The 19400-nt window shown below is 43.7% G+C and overlaps 1 protein-coding gene across 2 annotated transcripts in view; it reads right to left on the bottom strand.

Moving 5' to 3' along the window:
- Positions 1-19400, bottom strand: part of dock11 (dedicator of cytokinesis 11) — a 325211-nt gene that overhangs the window by 254702 nt on the left and 51109 nt on the right. For both annotated transcript variants that reach the window (XM_072270403.1, XM_072270404.1), the window contains exon 3: positions 15640-15729. In XM_072270403.1, the coding sequence (XP_072126504.1) occupies positions 15640-15729 (90 nt within the window). The remainder of the gene's footprint in view (positions 1-15639; positions 15730-19400) is intronic.

A 19400-nucleotide genomic window follows, 5' to 3' on the forward strand; every position in this document is an offset into this window, starting at 1 on the left:
GCTGTTCGTTCCAAGCACGGTATACACCACACAAGTTCATACGACTGATGCTACTTGGAAACTTCAGCAACACTCCTGTCTCAATTAAATAGAATAGTGCCCCAAATAAATGAAAGGACTCCCAGGTATCTTCTTGATTAGTTTTAATTACTTTAACAGTTGCCCCTGTCCTGATTAACCGATGGCCTAATTAACCAGAATCCACTGCACTTCCATCCATCACAGAGAAGGTCCAGGGTCCATATCACACACTGTGATTTGAAGGTATTGTGGATTAGAGAAGTACTGAGTTGTGAGAAGTGTTCCCCAAATTCTATCTCACATCCAACACAAAAATCAGACTGTCTGGTCATTTTGGCAACACGAGTTATTGGAATCTGCAGTTGGCTAACTGCTACCTACAACATTCATTAATTATAAAGCACTGAAGGTTCTGAAATGCACTGAGTAACAATCAAATACTCTAAATCCACCACTAGAATACAATCTGAAATAGCAGTTATCAAAAAGGCTTTTCAAAGCACCTCAGCAGTGACACCCACACGGCCATCAATATATCCAGCGGGAGTGACTGATAGCTTTTTCTTAGGAAGCCAATATTCCCTGAATATAGGAACATTACACAAGAGAGAGAAGGAGAGTGCTACAGAGTGTTCATATATTCTGTCTGGGTAGCCTCCAACCTGATGGCATGAATATCAATTTCACCCTCTGGTAAAAAAAATTTCTCTCCCCCTCTCCTCTTCTTCTATTCCTCACCCTGGCCTCTTACAATTTTCTTATTTGCCTATCATCTCCCCTTGGGTCCCCTCCCTCCCTTTCTCCTATGGTCCACTTTCCTCTCCTTTCAGATTCCTTCTAGAAATAAAGAAAACCCACAGCACGATACAGGCCCTTCGGCCCACAAAGCTGTGCCAAACATGTCCTTACATTATAAATTACCTAGGGTTACCTATAGCCCTCTATTTTGGTAAGCACCATGTACCTGTTCAGGAGTCTCTTAAAAGACCCTATCGTATCCGTCTCCACCACCGTCGCCGGAAGCCCATTCCATGCACTCACCATTCTCTGCGTAAAAAAATTACCCCTGACATCTCCTCTGTACGTACTTCCAAGCACCTTAAAACTGTGCCCTCTCATGCTAGCCATTTCATCCCTGGGAAAAAGCCTCTGGCTATCCACATGATCAATGCCTCTCATTATCTTATACACATCTATCAGGTCACTTCTCATCCTCCATCGCTCCAAGGAAAAAAGGCCGAGTTCTCTCAACCTATTCTCATAAGGCATGCTCCCCAATCCAGGCAACATCCTTGTAAATCTCCTCTGCACTCTTTCTATGGTTTCCACATTCTTCCTGTAGTGAGGCAACCAGAACTGAGCACAGTAGTCCAATTGAAGTCTGACCAGGGTCCTATATAGCTGCAACATTACCTCTTGGCTCCTAAACTTAATCCCACAATTGAAGGCCAATGCACTGTATGCCTTCTTAACCATAGAGTCAACCTGCGCAGCAGCCCTTTATCTTTCCAACTCCCCTGGCTTCACCTATCACCTTCTCTCTTGCCCCTTTCCTCTCCCCTTGCCGTTTTATTCTGGCATCTTCCCCCTTTCCTTTTCAGTCTTCGCCTGAAACGTCGACTGCTTACTCATTTCCATAGATGCTGCCTGACCTGCTGAGATCCTCCAGCATTTTGTGTGTGTTGCTTCATATTGGGAAGAAGCCTAAATGAACATTGTAGTAACAGTTGTTGTAAAGCATGTACTCTGAGTATTTGATGGCTTCCAGACACAGGTCGACATCATTACTTAATCACTTTGCTGACTCTGATTTGTCACACTGGTTTGATGAGGAAAAATAACCTCGATTTAGACACGAGGAAGGGCAAGACCCATCTCAGTGCCATATACAATCAGCTAACTCCAGTACTGCCCTAGCAGTTGTCTGTAACCTGAGATAGGCAGTTCATATCCTAACTATTGCCTCTAATCTCAAAGTGAACTACACACCCTCTGTATCCCTCCATTTCCATTTCTCTACTGTTACCGAGCCCTGCTGTTCCCTTTACTTCTGAAACTTTCACCATTAGTCTTGAATATTCCAATCCACTTCTCATTCTATTTAATAAACCTGAAGTTTGAAGAAATCCTGCTCACAATCTAATTCACTCCCAAGACACATTCACTAACATCTGCAGTTCCACAACGGCAATGGCAACACCTTTTATCTCGTTTTCAAATCTCTCCAAAAATACACATAAAGAGAATAAAAAACAGAAACAAGACCTTCGGCCCACAGAACAAGTGCTGACCATCAAGCACCCATTTGCACTTAATCCTGTTTTATTCTCCTCACACTGACAATAACTGCCCCAGGTCCTACTGCTCACCCAGATACTAGAGGCAATTTAGTGATCATGCAGATGCACCTTACAGAGCCCAAAGATCATCTGCACCAAACCACCTTAAGCCGGGACTGATGTCAGCTCCGTCCACTGGTCAACAGGCAGAAAGAAGTACTGAGAACCCGTGTGCTCTAGAAACTATGCAGAGGTGATCATACCCCTAGCTTGCAAGGGACGACCCGGTGTGCTGAGGAATCTAGAGTGAGGGACAGGCAGCACGAATAAAATTTTAATTGAGAAAATGTTATCATTAAACAGTCATAGTGAGATACAGCATGGACACAGGTCTTTCACCTCCATGAGTCCATGCTGACCATCGAGGTTGTGGAGTTGCTGGGTTAGCACAGATCAAAGGGCCAAAAGTGCCTTCTTCACACTGAATTGCTAAATAAATAATAATAATCACATGCAGCCACACCAACAACTTGTCCAATGGCACCATAAAAGTTCAAAATACATTTACCATCAATGTATATTATATATAACCTTGAGATTCGTTTCCTTATGGACAGTCACAAAACAAAGAAACCCAATAGAACTCATTAAAAAAAAACGTGCAAAAAAATAAACAAATCATGCAACAATAGAAGTAAGTAACTGACATTCAGAACGGAAGCTTACTAAAATGAGTCCACAGCCACAAAGGCCGGTCATCACTGCAGCCTTTCCAGGAACCCATTAGTTGCAGACCACAGCCTCAGTTCAGTGAAAAGACGAGTCAACTTCAAGGAGCAATGAGCTAAACACCAGCCTGTTCCTTGCCTCCGGCTCCGACACCCTGACCTTTTCAATCTGGCCTGCGCTTAATTCAGTCAAATAGCAGGTCCTGGCTTGCTCCTGGACTCGGGCCCTGCCGTTTCCATGCACTCTCAGACCTGGGCCCTTTTGCCTCAGTTTGGCACGCACCTGATCTTTCCAATGTCGGTCAAACATCTGGTTGTTCCTCACTCCCAGGGCTCAACTCCTATACTCAATGTCCTGATTGGTGAAGGCCAGCACGCTAAATATCTTTTCACCACCCTATCTACCAGTAATGTGTAGTTTTCATGGTACTTTGAAATACTTTGCAAACTGTGCTTAACTGCAATGGGCAAATGGTCTCCGTTAAATTTGGGGGGGTGTTTGATATACTGTAAACATGGTTATATATAGCCAAAGTCCCAAAAGGATGTAAAATTTTTTACATGGGCAATTATTTACTGATTCTATAACTATCAGGGGCACATACTGTATGCTGTTCAGTTCTATTTATATTATAGTCAAGAGCACAAGAAATTAGTATATTTATGGTTAGCTAAATATTTCACTTTGTATATATATTTGCAGTAAAATGTTTTGATTATTGTATACACTGCACAATTTTTGTAATTAAGGACTATTGCTTTTAAGTGAAAGTAGTGCAGTTAACTAGCCATCAGCCTCTATTTGAAAAGCTTGCCCCATAGATCCCTTTTCAATCATTCTCCTCTCACCTTCAACCTATGCCTTCTAGTTTTACAACCCCTGGAAAACACTGTTGCTGTCTACCCTCATGATTTTATACACTTCTATAACATCAGTTTCCTTCGGTCCTGGGAAAACAGACCCTCACATATCCAATCTCTCCTTATAATTCAAGCCTCCTGTCTCCGTAACATCCTTGTCAATCTTTTTGCACCTTCTCCAGCTTAATCATATTCTTCTGACAGTGATGCAAGCAGAATTCCACACAATACTCCAGATGCTGCCTAACCACTGTCTTATACAACTGGAATATGAGGGTCGCAAAAAATGTACTCATTAAAAATACTCTCAAATCACAATTTGTGCATTCAGAAACTGAAACAACCCTCAACAATGCAATGACCTGGACAAATGCTGATGAACATTTGGGAAAGCATGGGTTAAAAATAAAGGGTAACAGGTAGATCAAAGCTGATTTTTGACGGTGGGTTCATCTGTGATGAGGACAGTGCAGTTTATGCACACAAGGCACTGCCGGTATACCACGTAATGGCTGAGCCGCTGCAGCTGTTTGGAACTAAACTCCTGGCTTCTATCATTTAAATTGAAGCTAGCTTCAGGAATACATAGGGACCCTCAGTCCAGAAGCTGTGGACAGATTTGCCAGGTAGACCCTGTGGGTTTGTCCAGCTGTTGCTAGAGGTTAAGCGCGCATTACATTTTTATAAACAATTAATGGATAGGAAAAAATATTCTGTCAGTCCTGCCTCTGGTTTCCCACTGGAGTCTTACTGGAATTTCTTAGATCAGATCGTCATTGAATCCATTAACTAAATTGATTTCAGCTTTGGACACTAATGGGAAGGCAGGCATCCTTATTAGTGTACTGTAACCCTCCCACCAGGGACGGTATACAAACCTGGCTCATTGATTAACAGCCACGTGACCCAGTGGTCAGAAGGCCACCTTTCATAAACAATGTATGTCTAGGGTTGATATGACTTGGAATTCAACCAAACAAGAAAGTTGTGATTTTCCAATAAAAGAAACCTTGGTTTGAGCGAATGCTGTGTAAATACTACCCGTACATAATTATTGGTTGGCAAGAAATAACAGACTGTACACTACATAAAATTATAAAGTATATTTACTGATTTCATTATCAAACCATTATTAAGAGAAAGAAAGAAAAAAAAATAAAAGGGCCCGTTACAGTTAAACCAGTCCAAATGTGTACATTGTTGGGGCTCATTTTGTCCAAAATCTGGGTACGACCGTTACTCACGGCGCTGAATTCTCATCACCAATCACCAGTAGAACCTCCCATCTTGAGGTCCTTCATCTCGCAAGGAACTCCATGCAATCGCATCTTCCCGTTGGATCGAATCCCATGAGTATCTCTCCCAATATTCTCTTTACCACAGCTCCCACCAACAGACTACAAACCAGACTACTGTCCTCCAGAAAGCTCTTCCCCACAGCTCCCTAGAATCCTTCTCACACATCCCACAATCCTGACTGGCTGACTCACATCCCTAAATTGGACAACATGTGACCTTATCTTGACCAAGCCAAAGCATACTTTCCAGCATGGCTCACAGCTTTTTCAGAAAAATGCTCACATAAACTACCTTACAGCATAGCAGTCGAAATCTTAATCAGGGCATTACACTCCCCGCGCCCCCCCCCCCCACCATCAAAAATAGTCATGTCTTTATGACTTTTAAACTTACTAAAACATTATTAATAACACAGTATTCAAATGAATTTCATGATTTCAGAGCCCCCAATTCATTGTGTTAGGCACAGCACTGTTTGCCCAGTGCACCATAAGCCAGCCTTTCTGGAGACTTTCCTGACTCTCTGAGACCTTCTTATCTCATCTTCAGCTTCTTCAGCCTCAGGCATTCCTTGTGACTGTTCCTGTCTACTTGGGGATGCCTCCCACTGTCATCACTCGTGCCTTACGGCAACTCAGGTCCCCCTGTCACCTGACTGAGCTCAGCTTCATCCCGAATTATATTGGAGCCCAGTTCCCCTTCATTGTCTATCATCACGTCTGTCTGTCCATTGGCGGTCCTCCTCGCTACATCTGAGCCAGAACTGGGAGATTTACCAATCTCTTCATCAATTCTAAGGGAGTTTGCATGAGGTAACACATACCACATCCCCAGTTCCTCATCCTCTAAGTCCATACAGCATTCAGTGTTCTGCTAATCGCCTTTCTGTTCTGCTGTGCAGAGCTCTCCTACTAGGTGCAGGTTCCATGTCAGACTCTGGGTCAATGCATATCTCCTGCCCTAGGGGTAGAATGTGATTGTGATGAAGAATATTGACAGGGCCATTCCTAAATTCTGGCTTCACCCAAAAAAAAAAGCACATTTGACATCAGGCTCTCCACTTTGCAAGGTATAGACACCAGTGATCAGCCAACTTATGCTTCCCTGGTAGCGCCAAATTTCTTATTAAAACTCTTGTCTCCAGGCATTAGTTGGGAGAACTTAATCTTTTGATCATATCTCCTCATTTTCTTGATTTTACTTAGTAGCAGAGACTGCTGCTAGCTCATAAGCCTTTTGTAATTCTTTCCTCATGTCAGACACATACCTTAGATATGTCTTCTGTGGTAAATCTTTACTGCTGGCTCAAAAAACAGAGACCTACAGGCAAATCCACAGGCAATCTCGCTTCGTGTCCAAACCTCAAATAGTCTGGCGAGTAGCAGTGTACCAAATGCCCAATTTGCCAACTCCACTTGTTCTTTTTGTTGGCATCCAGGGTTCTAAGCATGTCTAACAATGTCCGGTTGAACCTTTCAGGCCAGGAATCACTCTGAGGGTGATGAGGCGTCGTCCTCGACTTCTCGACTCCAAGCCCGCTCAGTAACTCATGTCTGAGATTTGGCAGGTAAACAAATACACTCAAAAACTTCTATAGTTGTACCATGGAGAGCATTCTGACAGGCTGCATCACTGTCTGGTATGGAGGGGCTACTGCAAAGGACCGAAAAAAGCGGCAGACGGTTGTAAATCTAGTCAGCTCCATCTTGGGTACTAGCCTACAAAGTACCCAGGACATCTTCAGGGAGCGGTGTCTCAGAAAGGCACCATCCATTATTAAGGACCTCTAGCACCCAGGGCATGCCCCTTTTCACTGTTACCATCAGATTGGAGGTACAGAAGCCTGAAGGCACACACTCAGCAATTCAGGAATAGCTTCTTCCCCTCTGCCATCTGATTTCTAAATGGACGTTGAATCATTGGACACTACCTCACTTTTTTTTATATAAATATACAGTATATCAGTCTTTGCATGTTTTTTTAAAAATCTATTCAATATACATAATTGATTTACTTGTTAGTTTATTATTATTTTTTTAATTTTATTTTTTCTCTCTGCTAGATTATGTATTGCATTGAACTGCTGCTGCTAGGTTAACAAATTTCACGTCACGTACTGGTGATAATAAACCTAATTCTAATTCTGAAAAGCCCTTCCCTGATCACTGTGTATTGTTCTTGGAAGACCATCATGAACAAAGTTACTTCTCTCATAACACTTTGGTGACTGTGGATGCACCCTGATCTTTTGTGGGGAAGGCTTAAGCATATCTGGTGTATTGATCAATGATGACCAAGACATTTGCAATGTTACTGGAATCACGCTCTATGGAGCAGAAATTCATACACACTAAATTAAGTGGTCCCCATACTTTGCAAGTGAGAAAATGGAGGAGAAACTCTCATAGGCAGCGTCTTCCTCTGAATACAGTGGATGCACGACTTACTCTTCAACTTCAGGCTTCATTCAGGGCCAATAGAACCGATCTCAGACCAATCTGTGGGTCTTGTAAAGCCGCAAATAATCTGAATCATCATGACATGACTTCAACCATCTGGAACCACTGAGGCCTGTCTGGAGGAGACGTGACCCTGTATAAAACTTGGTTGCTCAACTCTAGTTTCTCCCACTCCCTCATCAGTAGAGGTATGGTAGGGTGTTTCATCTTTTCAACTTGGGCCATATCCCTTTTGCCAACAGAAGACTAAATGGCACCTATACAAGGGTTGCCTCACTGGGCTGCTGCCAGTTCTGCAGGTCTCAAGCTCCTGAGCAACTGTTTTGTATCCAGTGCCGTCAAAATGAAATATGCTTGTGGAACTAGAAGCTCCCAAATGATCAGCAGCTCTATCATGCCATAGCCTTGCCTCTGATTTCCCCACTGTGGAAAACTGGCACATTGCTTTAACACCAGAGACAAGATTGCTGTCAGTCCTCACCTCAAACTTGGCACCATATAGATAGTCACTTAACTCATCCACCACAGGTCATTTCAATGCCAGAAACTCGAATTTGTGCACAGGGTAGTTTTGCTTGGAGGGTGACAGACTCCAGCTGAGGAAAGCAACAGATGTCAACCCTTTGCCCTGGTCGTGATATAGAACGCCACCTAAACCCTCACGGCTGGCATCGGTATGCAGTACGTATGGCAACTGAGGGTTTGCAAAGGACAACAAAGGTGCTTTTAGTCAACAACTCTTTCAGTAGCTGAAAGGCCTCTTCGTATTTCGCATCCCATCTTTCTCTGAAAGGCTCCGAAGAGCTAAGATAAACTTTACCTTTCTTCTCCTTTTGTTTTCCACCCTTTCTTCCCCAAGGGAGAGTAACCACACAGAAGCTGATTCAAAGGGTGGCTTACTTTGGAATAGTCCTTCACAAATCTTCAGTAGTACCCACAGAATCTAAGGAATGAACAAAGGGCACACACATTCTTGGGCCTTAGCCATGTGCTCACCGCCTCTATCGTAGTTACTCCATTCTGTGAGACTATGTGCCCGACATAGTTGACTGATATCTTACAGAACTGGCACTCAGCTTTCAGATGGTCTAGTGCCTTCAGTAGCCTCGCCTCGTGCTCCTCTAGTGAGGACCTGAATACTATGAGATCATCCAAATACACCAGTACCTCAAGTAAGTTAATGTCCACAACAGTCTTCTCCATGATGTGTTAGAAAGTAGCCAGTGCTTCTGATATACCCTAGGGCATTCTTTCGAATGGAAAAAATCCAAGTGGACGTATAGATGTCATCTTCTCTTTGTCAGCTTTACTGATGGGTATCTGATAATACCCACTGCTTATGTCCAGCACATTGAAAATATTTTGCTCCTCTCAGACAGGTCAGTGCATCCTGACTCCATGGAACAATATATTGGTCAGGGACTGTACATCTGTTCAGTGTCCGATAGTCAACACGTATTAGTACCTTCTCATTCTTCTTCCTCACCACCACTATGGGTGATGCATAGGGACTCCTTGACTCAGTGATAATTCCAGCTTCCTTCAGTTTCAGCAGATGCTACTGAATATCTTCCAGCTCCGCTGGTGCTAACTTTCGAGACCTTTCTCTGAAAGGGGGGTCCTCTGTCACTTGGATAGTGTGGTGAGTACTTTTGGAGCAACCCACATCAAACTCGTCAGTAGAAAAGACATCTTCAAACTTCAATATCTTCTCCATTAGTCTCCTTTTCCATCTCCTGGGTACCGGGGAGTCACCAAAGTTGAATAACTTTGCTGTTTAACTTACCTGATCCAGGAGGTTGTCTCTCTCCTGGTTTTCTCACCAGAAGACTAGACATTATGGCGACCGGGAAAAGATGTGCCACCAGCATTCCACATTTGAGGTTGACCCCTCTCTCCTGATAATCACCGTCATCTGTTTTACATGTACTGCTGAAAGTTTCTGCAGTTCAGGTCTCACCAGCTCCCCAGCAGTTAAGTTTGACTCATCTTCATGATCCGCCGGAGGGCCTCGGTATCAGGCATTCCGGGAAATTTGGGGTTTCCCATCACTCTAGCTACTTCCCTAGGATGTAATACGACAGGTTTTGGCCGGGTGTACCACATAGTTCCTCGTTTTTACTCATTATCCTGCTTAGGGGGAACTTGCACCTTCTCAAAAACAGTTCAAATTGAACAAGGTTTTCACAAAATTCTCTCCATCCCTCTCCTTGCAGGCTCCTAGGAGCCTTCTCACAATGGGAGTATTTATTCCCACAATGATGGAAGCTTCACCTTTTTCAACCAGGTCCGGACAGACCAAAATCAATATATCAACGGTCTCAGCTACTCCAACATCTGCTTCCGAAAACTCCAGATTCAATGACAAGTAACCATCATATGAGTAATCATCATTCCTAAAGCCCCAAATTTCTAGAGCGCTGAGTGGCGTCAATGGTAAATGCATCAAATACTGGCTGTAAAAGGATCCGTAGAGTAACCTGAGAATCAGTGTCAAGTATGGCTGTAGCCTAAATACCCTCAATCTGCGTGGATACACTCAACTTTAGTCCCACTAAGCTTTCAGGAACAGAGTTTTGCACTTTAGTGTTTTCCTTGATACATTGATTGGAACATGTTCTCTTGAGCAGGGGTCCCCAACCTTTTTTGCACTGCGGACTGGTTTCATATTGACAATATTCTTGCGGACCGGCCGACCGGAGGTGGGGTGGGGGGTAGGGTGGTAGGGTTGCCAACGAACAAGAGTAGCAGTCAAATACGTTGGGTTTACCCTGACTAGACTACAATGACCATGAAACCTTGCGCGGGCACCAGTGCGCATGCGTGATTTGCACATGCGTGTACATGCCAATTTCTTTCTACAAATCGGTTTTGGCGATTCTGTCTGGGGCGGGGGGGTGCTGTTAATCACGAACACAATATAGGTGGCTAATACACTCAATTTCGTTTCTAAAAGGGTTTATCTAACGAATTTAATATGAAACACACAGCGCATATTTTCCTCGCATGAATATAATGATAAGTCAATTATCAGGGGAGGACAGGGGAGCTTGAAGTAAGTGTTGAACAAACTTCCAGTAGAAGTGGTAGAGGCAGGTTCGATATTATCATTTAAAGAAAAATTGGATAGGTATATAGACAGGAAAGGAATGGAGGATTATGGGCTGAGTGCAAGTCGGTGGGACTAGGTGAGAGTCGCGTTCAGCACAGACTAGAAGGGCAGAGATGGCCTGTTTCCGTGCTGTAATTGTTATATGGTTATATAAGTCAGTAGCATCATAACATTTTAAGTAACGTTTGGATATTAAACACACAGCACATATTTTCCCCGTATGAACATATAAAATCATTGCAACACACCAATATCGCTGAATCAGTGGGAGCCCTGGGCTTGTTTCCCTGCAACAAGACGGTCCTATCGAGGGGTGATGGGAGACAGTGATACTCGAAGGGGGTTCCTTATGTCCAGTCTATTCCGCAGTTTAGTTTTTGCTGCATTCATTGCAGAGATATATTGGAAATGGAAGCAACGTTTTCAGTGCTTTCGTGGCTATCTCAGGATAGTTAGCCTTGACTTTGATCCAGAATGCCGGCAGAGATGTTATGTCAAACATGCTTTTCAGCTCGCCGTCATTTGCAAGCTCGAGGAGTTGATCTTCTTCCCGCGCTGACATGGATGACGCGTGCGTAATGACCTCGCGTGTGTTCAAGCTCAACGGTGGGCGTGACAGGGAATGAGGAAAGGTGCAGCTGACTCATATCACCAAATCATATCGTTTCCTCACGGCCCGGTAGTGCATGCTTTGCAGCCCAGTACCGGTCTGCGGCCCAGTGGTTGGGGACCGCTGCTCTTGAGACACCAGACCATTCCCCTACTTGGTCTCTATGGAGCTTCCCAACTTCCTTTTCTGTTTAAGCAACTGTTGGGGTACTTTCTGAAGGATTTCCTATCCTTTATACCCCTGCTTGAAATGTCCACCCTCATCACAGTTGTAACAGAAAATACCAGTCACTTCTCTTATCAAGTGACCCCAGTCAGTAGCAGCCCTCTGCTTAGTACACCCTACCTGTGGGTCCAGTTTCCAATCACACTTGGTGGCAGCACGATACCATGATACCTTGGCCTGCAGGTTTCTCACTACAACCAGCAAAACCCCCGTTGTGCGGCATCTGGGGTCACTTCAGCAACAGAGGCAGCTGCTGAGGACTTTGCCCTGCTGATGGACGCCTCCCACTCCTCCGTTTTATTTTCCCCCTCTCTTACTTCTATGATCAGTTGAACAAACGAGGGAGGGGACACATCTTAAGAGACATTCACATGCTTAAAGCAATCATGTCGCGTGACTGTGCACCCTTCACCACTTTCTCCATCCTTAAATGATTTCTCTCAGCCAGTTGGATAGCCCCATTACGGCACAAGCAATGCAGCTGTCTCTCTAGCCTGAAAATGTAAACAGGAATTTCCTCACCTTTCTTTTGGATTGTGTGCCTGAACTCATCATAAACTCCGCTGGGCTATCCGTCATGTATAAAACCATTTTTTACACTTGCATCTATTCCACAGATGTGACTAATGGGCTTTCTGCCTTTAGAGACCTCACCACCTCAGCAGCCTGACCTTCTAGACTCTCTACCAGTCGCTGTCTTTTCATATTATCTGGGCACTGCCACTCATCCAGTAACTCAGGTGTCTGCTCAGCCCAAGTATCATACCCCTCCGACCCATCAGGGGTGGACTTGACCCCAGAGAACATTCTCAGTCTACGATAACTTTGCTCTCTGCAGGTACTCTTTGGCATTTATCAATCAGTGAGGTAATAGCCAAAACCAGCTCAGAATTTCCATCACCTGCTGAAGGACCCATTAGACCTTTCACATCAGACAATTCCTTTCCCTTACTTCACAGAAATGAGAACAACTATTCACCCTCAGCTGCATGCTCCCCTTCTCTAAAATTATGGACTCCCCATGGCCCTGTTGTTCCAGATGCCCCTATCCTATCAGGCAGTGCAACTTCAGTTATGTCACTGCTAGTCTGAACTAACATGACACAACACCCTTACCAGCCAATTGAACAAAACGCTGTTCGATCAGCATACTTTTAAAGTACTTTCCCCAGTACTTTTAAAGAACTCAGCACTCTAATTAGCAGTTCATCAGGGCTTCAGATATCCACCCCACTCAGAACACAAGCATTATCTGTGAATAACCTCTTCAAATCGCACCAAACCTTAATAAGACCATTAGACATAGGAGCAGAATTAGGCCATCTGACCCATCGAGTCTGCCCCAACATTCAATCATGGCTGATCCTTTTTTAAAAAATCTCCTCCTTAACCTCAGTTCTTGGCCTACTCCTCGTAACCTTTGGTGCCATGACCAATCAATCTCTGCTTTAAGTACACCCAACAAACTGGCCTCCAAAGCTGCATGTGGCAACCAATTCCACAAATTCACCACCCTTTGGCTAAAGAAATTTCTCAGCATCTCTGTTTTGAAAGGGTACCCCTCTATCCTGAGGCTGTGCCCTCTTGTCCTAGACTCTCCCACCACGGGAAACATCCTTTCCCCATCTACTCTGTCTCGGCCTTTCAACATTTGAAAGGTTTCAATGAGATCCCCCTTCATCTTTCTAAATTCCAGTGAGTACAGACCCAGAGCCATCAAACGTTCCTCGTAAGATAACTCTTTCATTCCAGGAATCATCCTTTTGAACCTCCTCTGGACCCTCCCCAATGCCAGCACATCTTTTTGAAGATGAGGGGCCCAAAACTGATCACAATACTCAGGGTGAGGTCTCACCAGTGCCTTATAAAGCCTCAGCATCACATCCTTGCTCTTGTATTCTAGACCTCTTGAAATGAATGCTAACATGGCATTTGCCTTCCTCACCATGGACTCCACCTGCAAGTTAACCTTTAGGGTTCTGAGCAAGAACTCCAAGTCCTTCTGCATCTCAGATTCCTGTATTTTCTCCCCTTTACAAAATAGTCTGCACATTTATTTCTTCTACTAAAGTGCATGACCATGCATTTTCCAACATTGTATTTCATTTGCAACTTACTTGCCCATTCTCCTTATCTGTCTAATACCTACCTGTTTCCTCAACACTACCTGCCCTTCCACCAATTTTCGTATCATCTGCAAACTTGGCAACAAAGCCATCTATTCTATCATCTAAATCATTGATATACAGCATAAGAAGTGGCCCCAACACCGACTCCTGTGGAACACCACTAGTCACTGGCAGTCAACCAGAAAAGTATCCTTTTATTCCCACTCGCTGCCTCCTACCAATCAGCCAACGCTCTAACCATGCCAGTAACTTTCCTGTAATACCATGGGCTCTTAACTTGGTAAGCAGCCTTATGTGCGGCACCTTGTCAAAGGCCTTCTGAAAGTCTGGATATACAACATCCACTGCATCTCCTTTACCTATCCTGCTTGTAACTTCCTCAAAGAATTCCAATAGGTTCGTCAGGCAGGATTTTCCCTGAAGGAAACCATGCTGACTTTGTACTATCTTGTCCTGTGTCACCAAGTACTCCATCAGCTCATCCTTAACAATTGATTCTAACATCTTCCCAACCACTGAGGTCAGACTAACTGGTCTATTATTTCCTTTCTGCTGCCTTCCTCCTTTCTTAAAGAGTGGAGTGACATTTGCAATTTTCCAGTCCTCTGGCACTATGCCGGAGTCCAATGATTTTTGAAAGATCATTTCTAATGCTACCACAATCACTAACACTACCTCTTTCAGAACCCTAGGGTGCAGTTCCTCTGCAGTGTCCATGATAAAGTACTTAATCATTTTCCCTGACACTAGCTTGAACACAGGCTTAAACACACAAACCACTTAATCAGTCCTCAAAAATAACGTTCACACAGCATTCAGCAAAACCCAGACAGACACCCAACAAATGTAACCCTCTCAAGCTGCCATATTCAAGTTTGCTGATGACACCACTGTTGTTTACAATTAACTGATGGAAGAAAATATTCTGTCAGTCCTGCCTCTGGTTTCCCACTGGAGTCTTACTGGAATTTCTCAGGTCAGGTCAGCATTGAATCCATTAACTGAACTGATTTCCACTTTGGACACGAATGGGAAGGCAGGGGTCCTTATCAGCCTTCTTAATTTTGATTTGAATGCTTTTAATTCCATTATAATTGATCCAAATTCCTTGACAGCTGTGTGGTGGGGGGAGGGGCGTAGCGTGCGAAGGCTCTACCTTAAAGCATGCAGGAGTGTTCGGCCTGACTCACAGGTATGTGGGGCAATTAAATCAGCCTTCTGCTACTGAAGCATGTAAGACGGCAATTGTGGGAGGGTACAAGGCTGGGCTTGCACAAATCAGCTAGTTAGACTCCTGAGTGAAAGGGATTAGTGTCATGTGGATACAAGTCTGGATGACAGAAAGATGGTAAATTATGTGTTTCAAACTGGTGTGATATATAGGGTGGTGTCCTCACAGTGACCTCTGCAAGCACATTGCCCGATTTATTTCCCCTTTACACTATTTTCTTACATGTCTCTAATTCTCCAAATCACCCTCTTATATTGGTGATGAATTACAGTGTTCAGTGAACTACTGACTACTGTGTGTTGGGATGTAGATGTATACCAGAGGAGCACGTGGGGAGAACCCACGCAGAGATTGCACAGACAGCACTCGAGGATAGGATCAAACCTGTATCACTGGGGCCAAGGAGGAACTAAACCAACTACTGTGCCTCTCTGTCCCTTTATATAAGCTTCCACAGTAATCCAAAATTCCCACTCTTCCAGACTCAATGTCCTCCCAGTTCCATGTGCATAATCAGGGAAAACCTTCCATTAAGCCATGATGACTGTAGTATAGGTGAGTAATTACTTTATTGGAGGAGTTGATCTTAAGGGCTCCAATAATGGGTCTGCTAAGTTTTAGGACTATATTTCATAGCACATGCTTATAAACCTGAAATCAATGATTACTCTTCACTGTTCTGTACCTCTTTAACCAACAGACTTTGTGCCAGTTTCTCAGCATCCGAAGGCAGCGTGGAGTAAACAGTCCTCCTCTGGCGTGGAATTGTAGAGATCTAGAGAGGAAAATAAAATTTGCATTTAGAAACTACTGAGAACTATTCTGACAGTGAAGATATATACATCAGGATGCTCTTGAATGACTACAGCTCAGCCCTCAGAACTAGTCAATAAATTCCAAGACCTTTGCCTCGATATCTCCTTGTGTAATTGCATCCTCAATTTCCTGACTTGCAGATCTCAGTCAGCTGGGATTGGCAACAACACTCTGACTGTATGCATCATGGTCTGGTATGGAACCAGCAAAGCCCGATAATGGAAAAGCCTACAAAAAGTGGGGGATACAGTGTGTGTTGCTTGGATTTCCAGTATCTGCAGATTTTCTCTTGCTTGTGATTGGATACAGCCCAGTCCATCAGAGGAAAACCCTCCCCACCATTGAGCACATCTACAGGGAGCACAGCCACAAGAAAGCATCATTGATTATCAAGGACCCCACCATCCAGGACATGCTCTCTTCTCACAGCTGCCATTAGGACATAGGTACAGGAACCTTAGGTCCCACACCCCAGGTTCAACAACGATTATTACCCTTCAAATATCAGGCTCCTGAACCAGTATGGATAACTTTACTCACCTCAACAGTAAACTGATTCCATAACCTATGGACTCACTTTCAAGACTCTACAACTCATGTTCTCAGTATTATTTATTTACTTTTATTATTATTTTTTTTTCACCTCAAGAGGGTAAAGCCTGAGATGCGGGCATAGCCAGGCATACTCATTCATCAACTGCTAGAAACTTTTGGGCTATTCTAGTGGTAGTTAGTATTGTGGCTTTCCTAAGATTTACATAAATATTGCTGTTTAGACCTAATTTATAATGCTATTGTGTAGTGACTTTGAGATGATACCTGTCGTCAATATTACTGTCAGAACAATGTATATTCTGTTCACGTTCCATTGTCTTTAAATTTTTTCTTTTAATTCAGCATATTCTGGTGTTTTGCACTTAGTGATTTCTGTAAGTTATGTGTGTTTGGCATGGCTGTAAAAGTTGTTCTTACTTGTTTATCCTGCAATTTTACATCCAATTATTGTCCTATCTATAATAAAGCATTGGTCATAATATAAATTTGTAGGACTCTAAAACCAGATCAGGCGTGTATTTATAGTAAGGTATGGTGCCTTTTGAGTTTATATTTTAAGTCAAGATTTTGGTGAATGATGTTTGCCATTTGATTGTGCCTATGTAAGTAATCAGATTGAGTTAAATTGCTGCAGGATCCCATAATGCATTGGATTGTTTCTGGTTTCTCTTGGCATCTTCTGTGTTTATCATCTTGATTTTGGTGGTCTTCTATTATGTATTTTTGATAATTCTTTGTGTTAATCACCTGGTCCTCTATTGCCACAAGGAACCCCTCTGTTTCTGGGAAGAGATTTGAAGTAAATTCTTGAAAGTTTTCCCTTTATCACACAGTAATCTATTTTCTTTGTATGTTGATGTCCCAGAGACTTAAATATTTCATATTTGGTTGCATTATTATTATTATTGCTATTCAGTTTTGTATTGGCACAGTTTGTCTTCTTTTGCACATTGGAAAGGTTGTTTATCAGTTCTTGTTTGTATATAGTTTTTGATTAATTCTATTGTTTTTCTTGTACTGTGAATGCCTGCAAGAAAGAAAATCTCCATGTAGTATATGGTGATATATATGTACTTTGATAATAAATTTACCTTAAACTTTTAAACCTTAAGAGCAGTGCATGCTGTCTTTCTACATAGTAGACCCATGCATCAGCTGCATGTCTGAACCACCTTAAAACATTAGGATGATTATCACACTGTAACCTGGAACAGGTGCTTGATGGTTGGCACAGAATCTATGGAGTGAAAGGCTTGACTCAATGGCTATATCCCCACAAGGCTCAGGATCTTTCAGCTCTTCAGGAGATGATTTAGCATATCGTATCTGTGTGGGGTCACTTGCATTAAGCTCCCTACTTGGTACAGTCATCCCTGAAATTTACTTTGCATTGAAATAACATTCACCCTTTTCAACAATTCAGTCCTTCCACTTTCCTTTTCTCTGCAGCCGCCTCGAAAGTTGTCATGGCAACCACTTGCTAGCTTCTGTTTTGCATCCAACCTTTCAGCTGTATTTACCCCACCCTCCCCTCTCATTCTCAACCCAATTATAAGTTTGAGGTGGTCTCAGGGAAGGTTGGATTATACAAGGGTACTGCTCTGGAAGCAGTTTCTTATCTCGACTGTTACCTGAAAGGCCTCCTGCAAGGGAGCAGTCATAATTCAGAAAAAAAACATACCTGCAAGTCCTGCCTCTAGCCCTCAGTAATAATTTGTCTAAAACATCTGTCTTGTTGAAGTCCTTTCTCCTCTCTCTCTCTCTAAAATTTAATTAGCAGCAACTCATACAAAATGCTGAAGGAACTCCACAGTTCAGGCAGCATCTATGGGGAGGAACAAACAGTCGACGTTTTGGGCTAAGACCCTTCATCAGAAAGCATTTGGGTGGGAAGGGGCTTACTCAGGATTTGCAGAGCCTCTTGTGTTTAAAATTTTACCAGCAAGTTGGGTTCAACTGAACAAGACCACATATAGATAACCGTGATAGGTAAAGTTCAGAAGACAAGCAACGGTCAGCTTCAACACCAACTGCAATGACTTACCCAGCTCCATTTCCAGTGAAATACATGGTGACACTTCTCTCCTCGTTTCAATAGGATCAGTTTTTCAAGGAAGGACCACGTGTGTCAGATTTTACCATTAGAGCTGCACCTTATTTTTTTTATTTCAAAATATACTTTATTCAGAAATAAATTATATACAATAAACCATTAAATAACTTTCCATCCTTTACATACGTTTCCATCATAGTCTGTACATATCCATACTTAAGGCCACCCACGTGGCACTCCAGTTGTTCACCTTATCACATCCTTGTTGAGGGGTCTACTCCCCGCCACCCGACCCCTCCCACTCCCATTCCCACGGGTAAAGAAACCTATACCGTGGTCCTTCCCCACCGGGCCCTTGCGGTGGCTGCACCGAGTTTCAGTGCGTCCCTCAGCACGTACTCCTGCAGCCCAGAATGTGCCAGTTGGCAGCATTCTCCCACGGACACCTCCATGTGCTGGTAGATCATCAAGTTTCGGGCCGACCAAAGAGCGTCTTTCACCAAGTTGATGATCTGCCAGCAGCACCGGATGTTGGTCTCCGTGTGTGTCCCCGGGAACAGCCCGTAGATTAGAGAGTCCTCTGTTACGCAGCTGCTGGGGATGAAACGTGACACTAGCCCGTCCATCCTCCTCCACACCCTCTCTGCGAACTGACAGTGTGCAAAGAGGTGGGTCACAGACTCCTCCTCACTGCAGTCCTCCCGTTGGCAGCAGGGTGCGGAGACGAAATTCTGGGCGTACAGGAGGGATCTGACTGGGAGGGCCCCTCTCACTGCCAGCCAGGCGAGGTCTTGGTGCCTGTTGGTAAGGTCTGGCGATGAGGCATTTTGCCAGATGAACTGGACGGTCTGCTCGGGGAACCACCCCACTGTGTTCATCACGTCTTTCTCCTGCAGTGCCTGCAGGATATTACGTGCCGACCACTGCCTGATGGCCCTGCGGTCAAAGGCGTTCTCCTGGAAGAACTTTTCTACGTAGGACAGGTATGCCGGCAACGACCAGCTGACTGGGGCATTGCGTGG

The sequence above is a fragment of the Mobula birostris genome, chromosome 10 (genome assembly GCF_030028105.1).
Source record: "Mobula birostris isolate sMobBir1 chromosome 10, sMobBir1.hap1, whole genome shotgun sequence".
NCBI classification, from domain to species: domain Eukaryota; kingdom Metazoa; phylum Chordata; class Chondrichthyes; order Myliobatiformes; family Myliobatidae; genus Mobula; species Mobula birostris.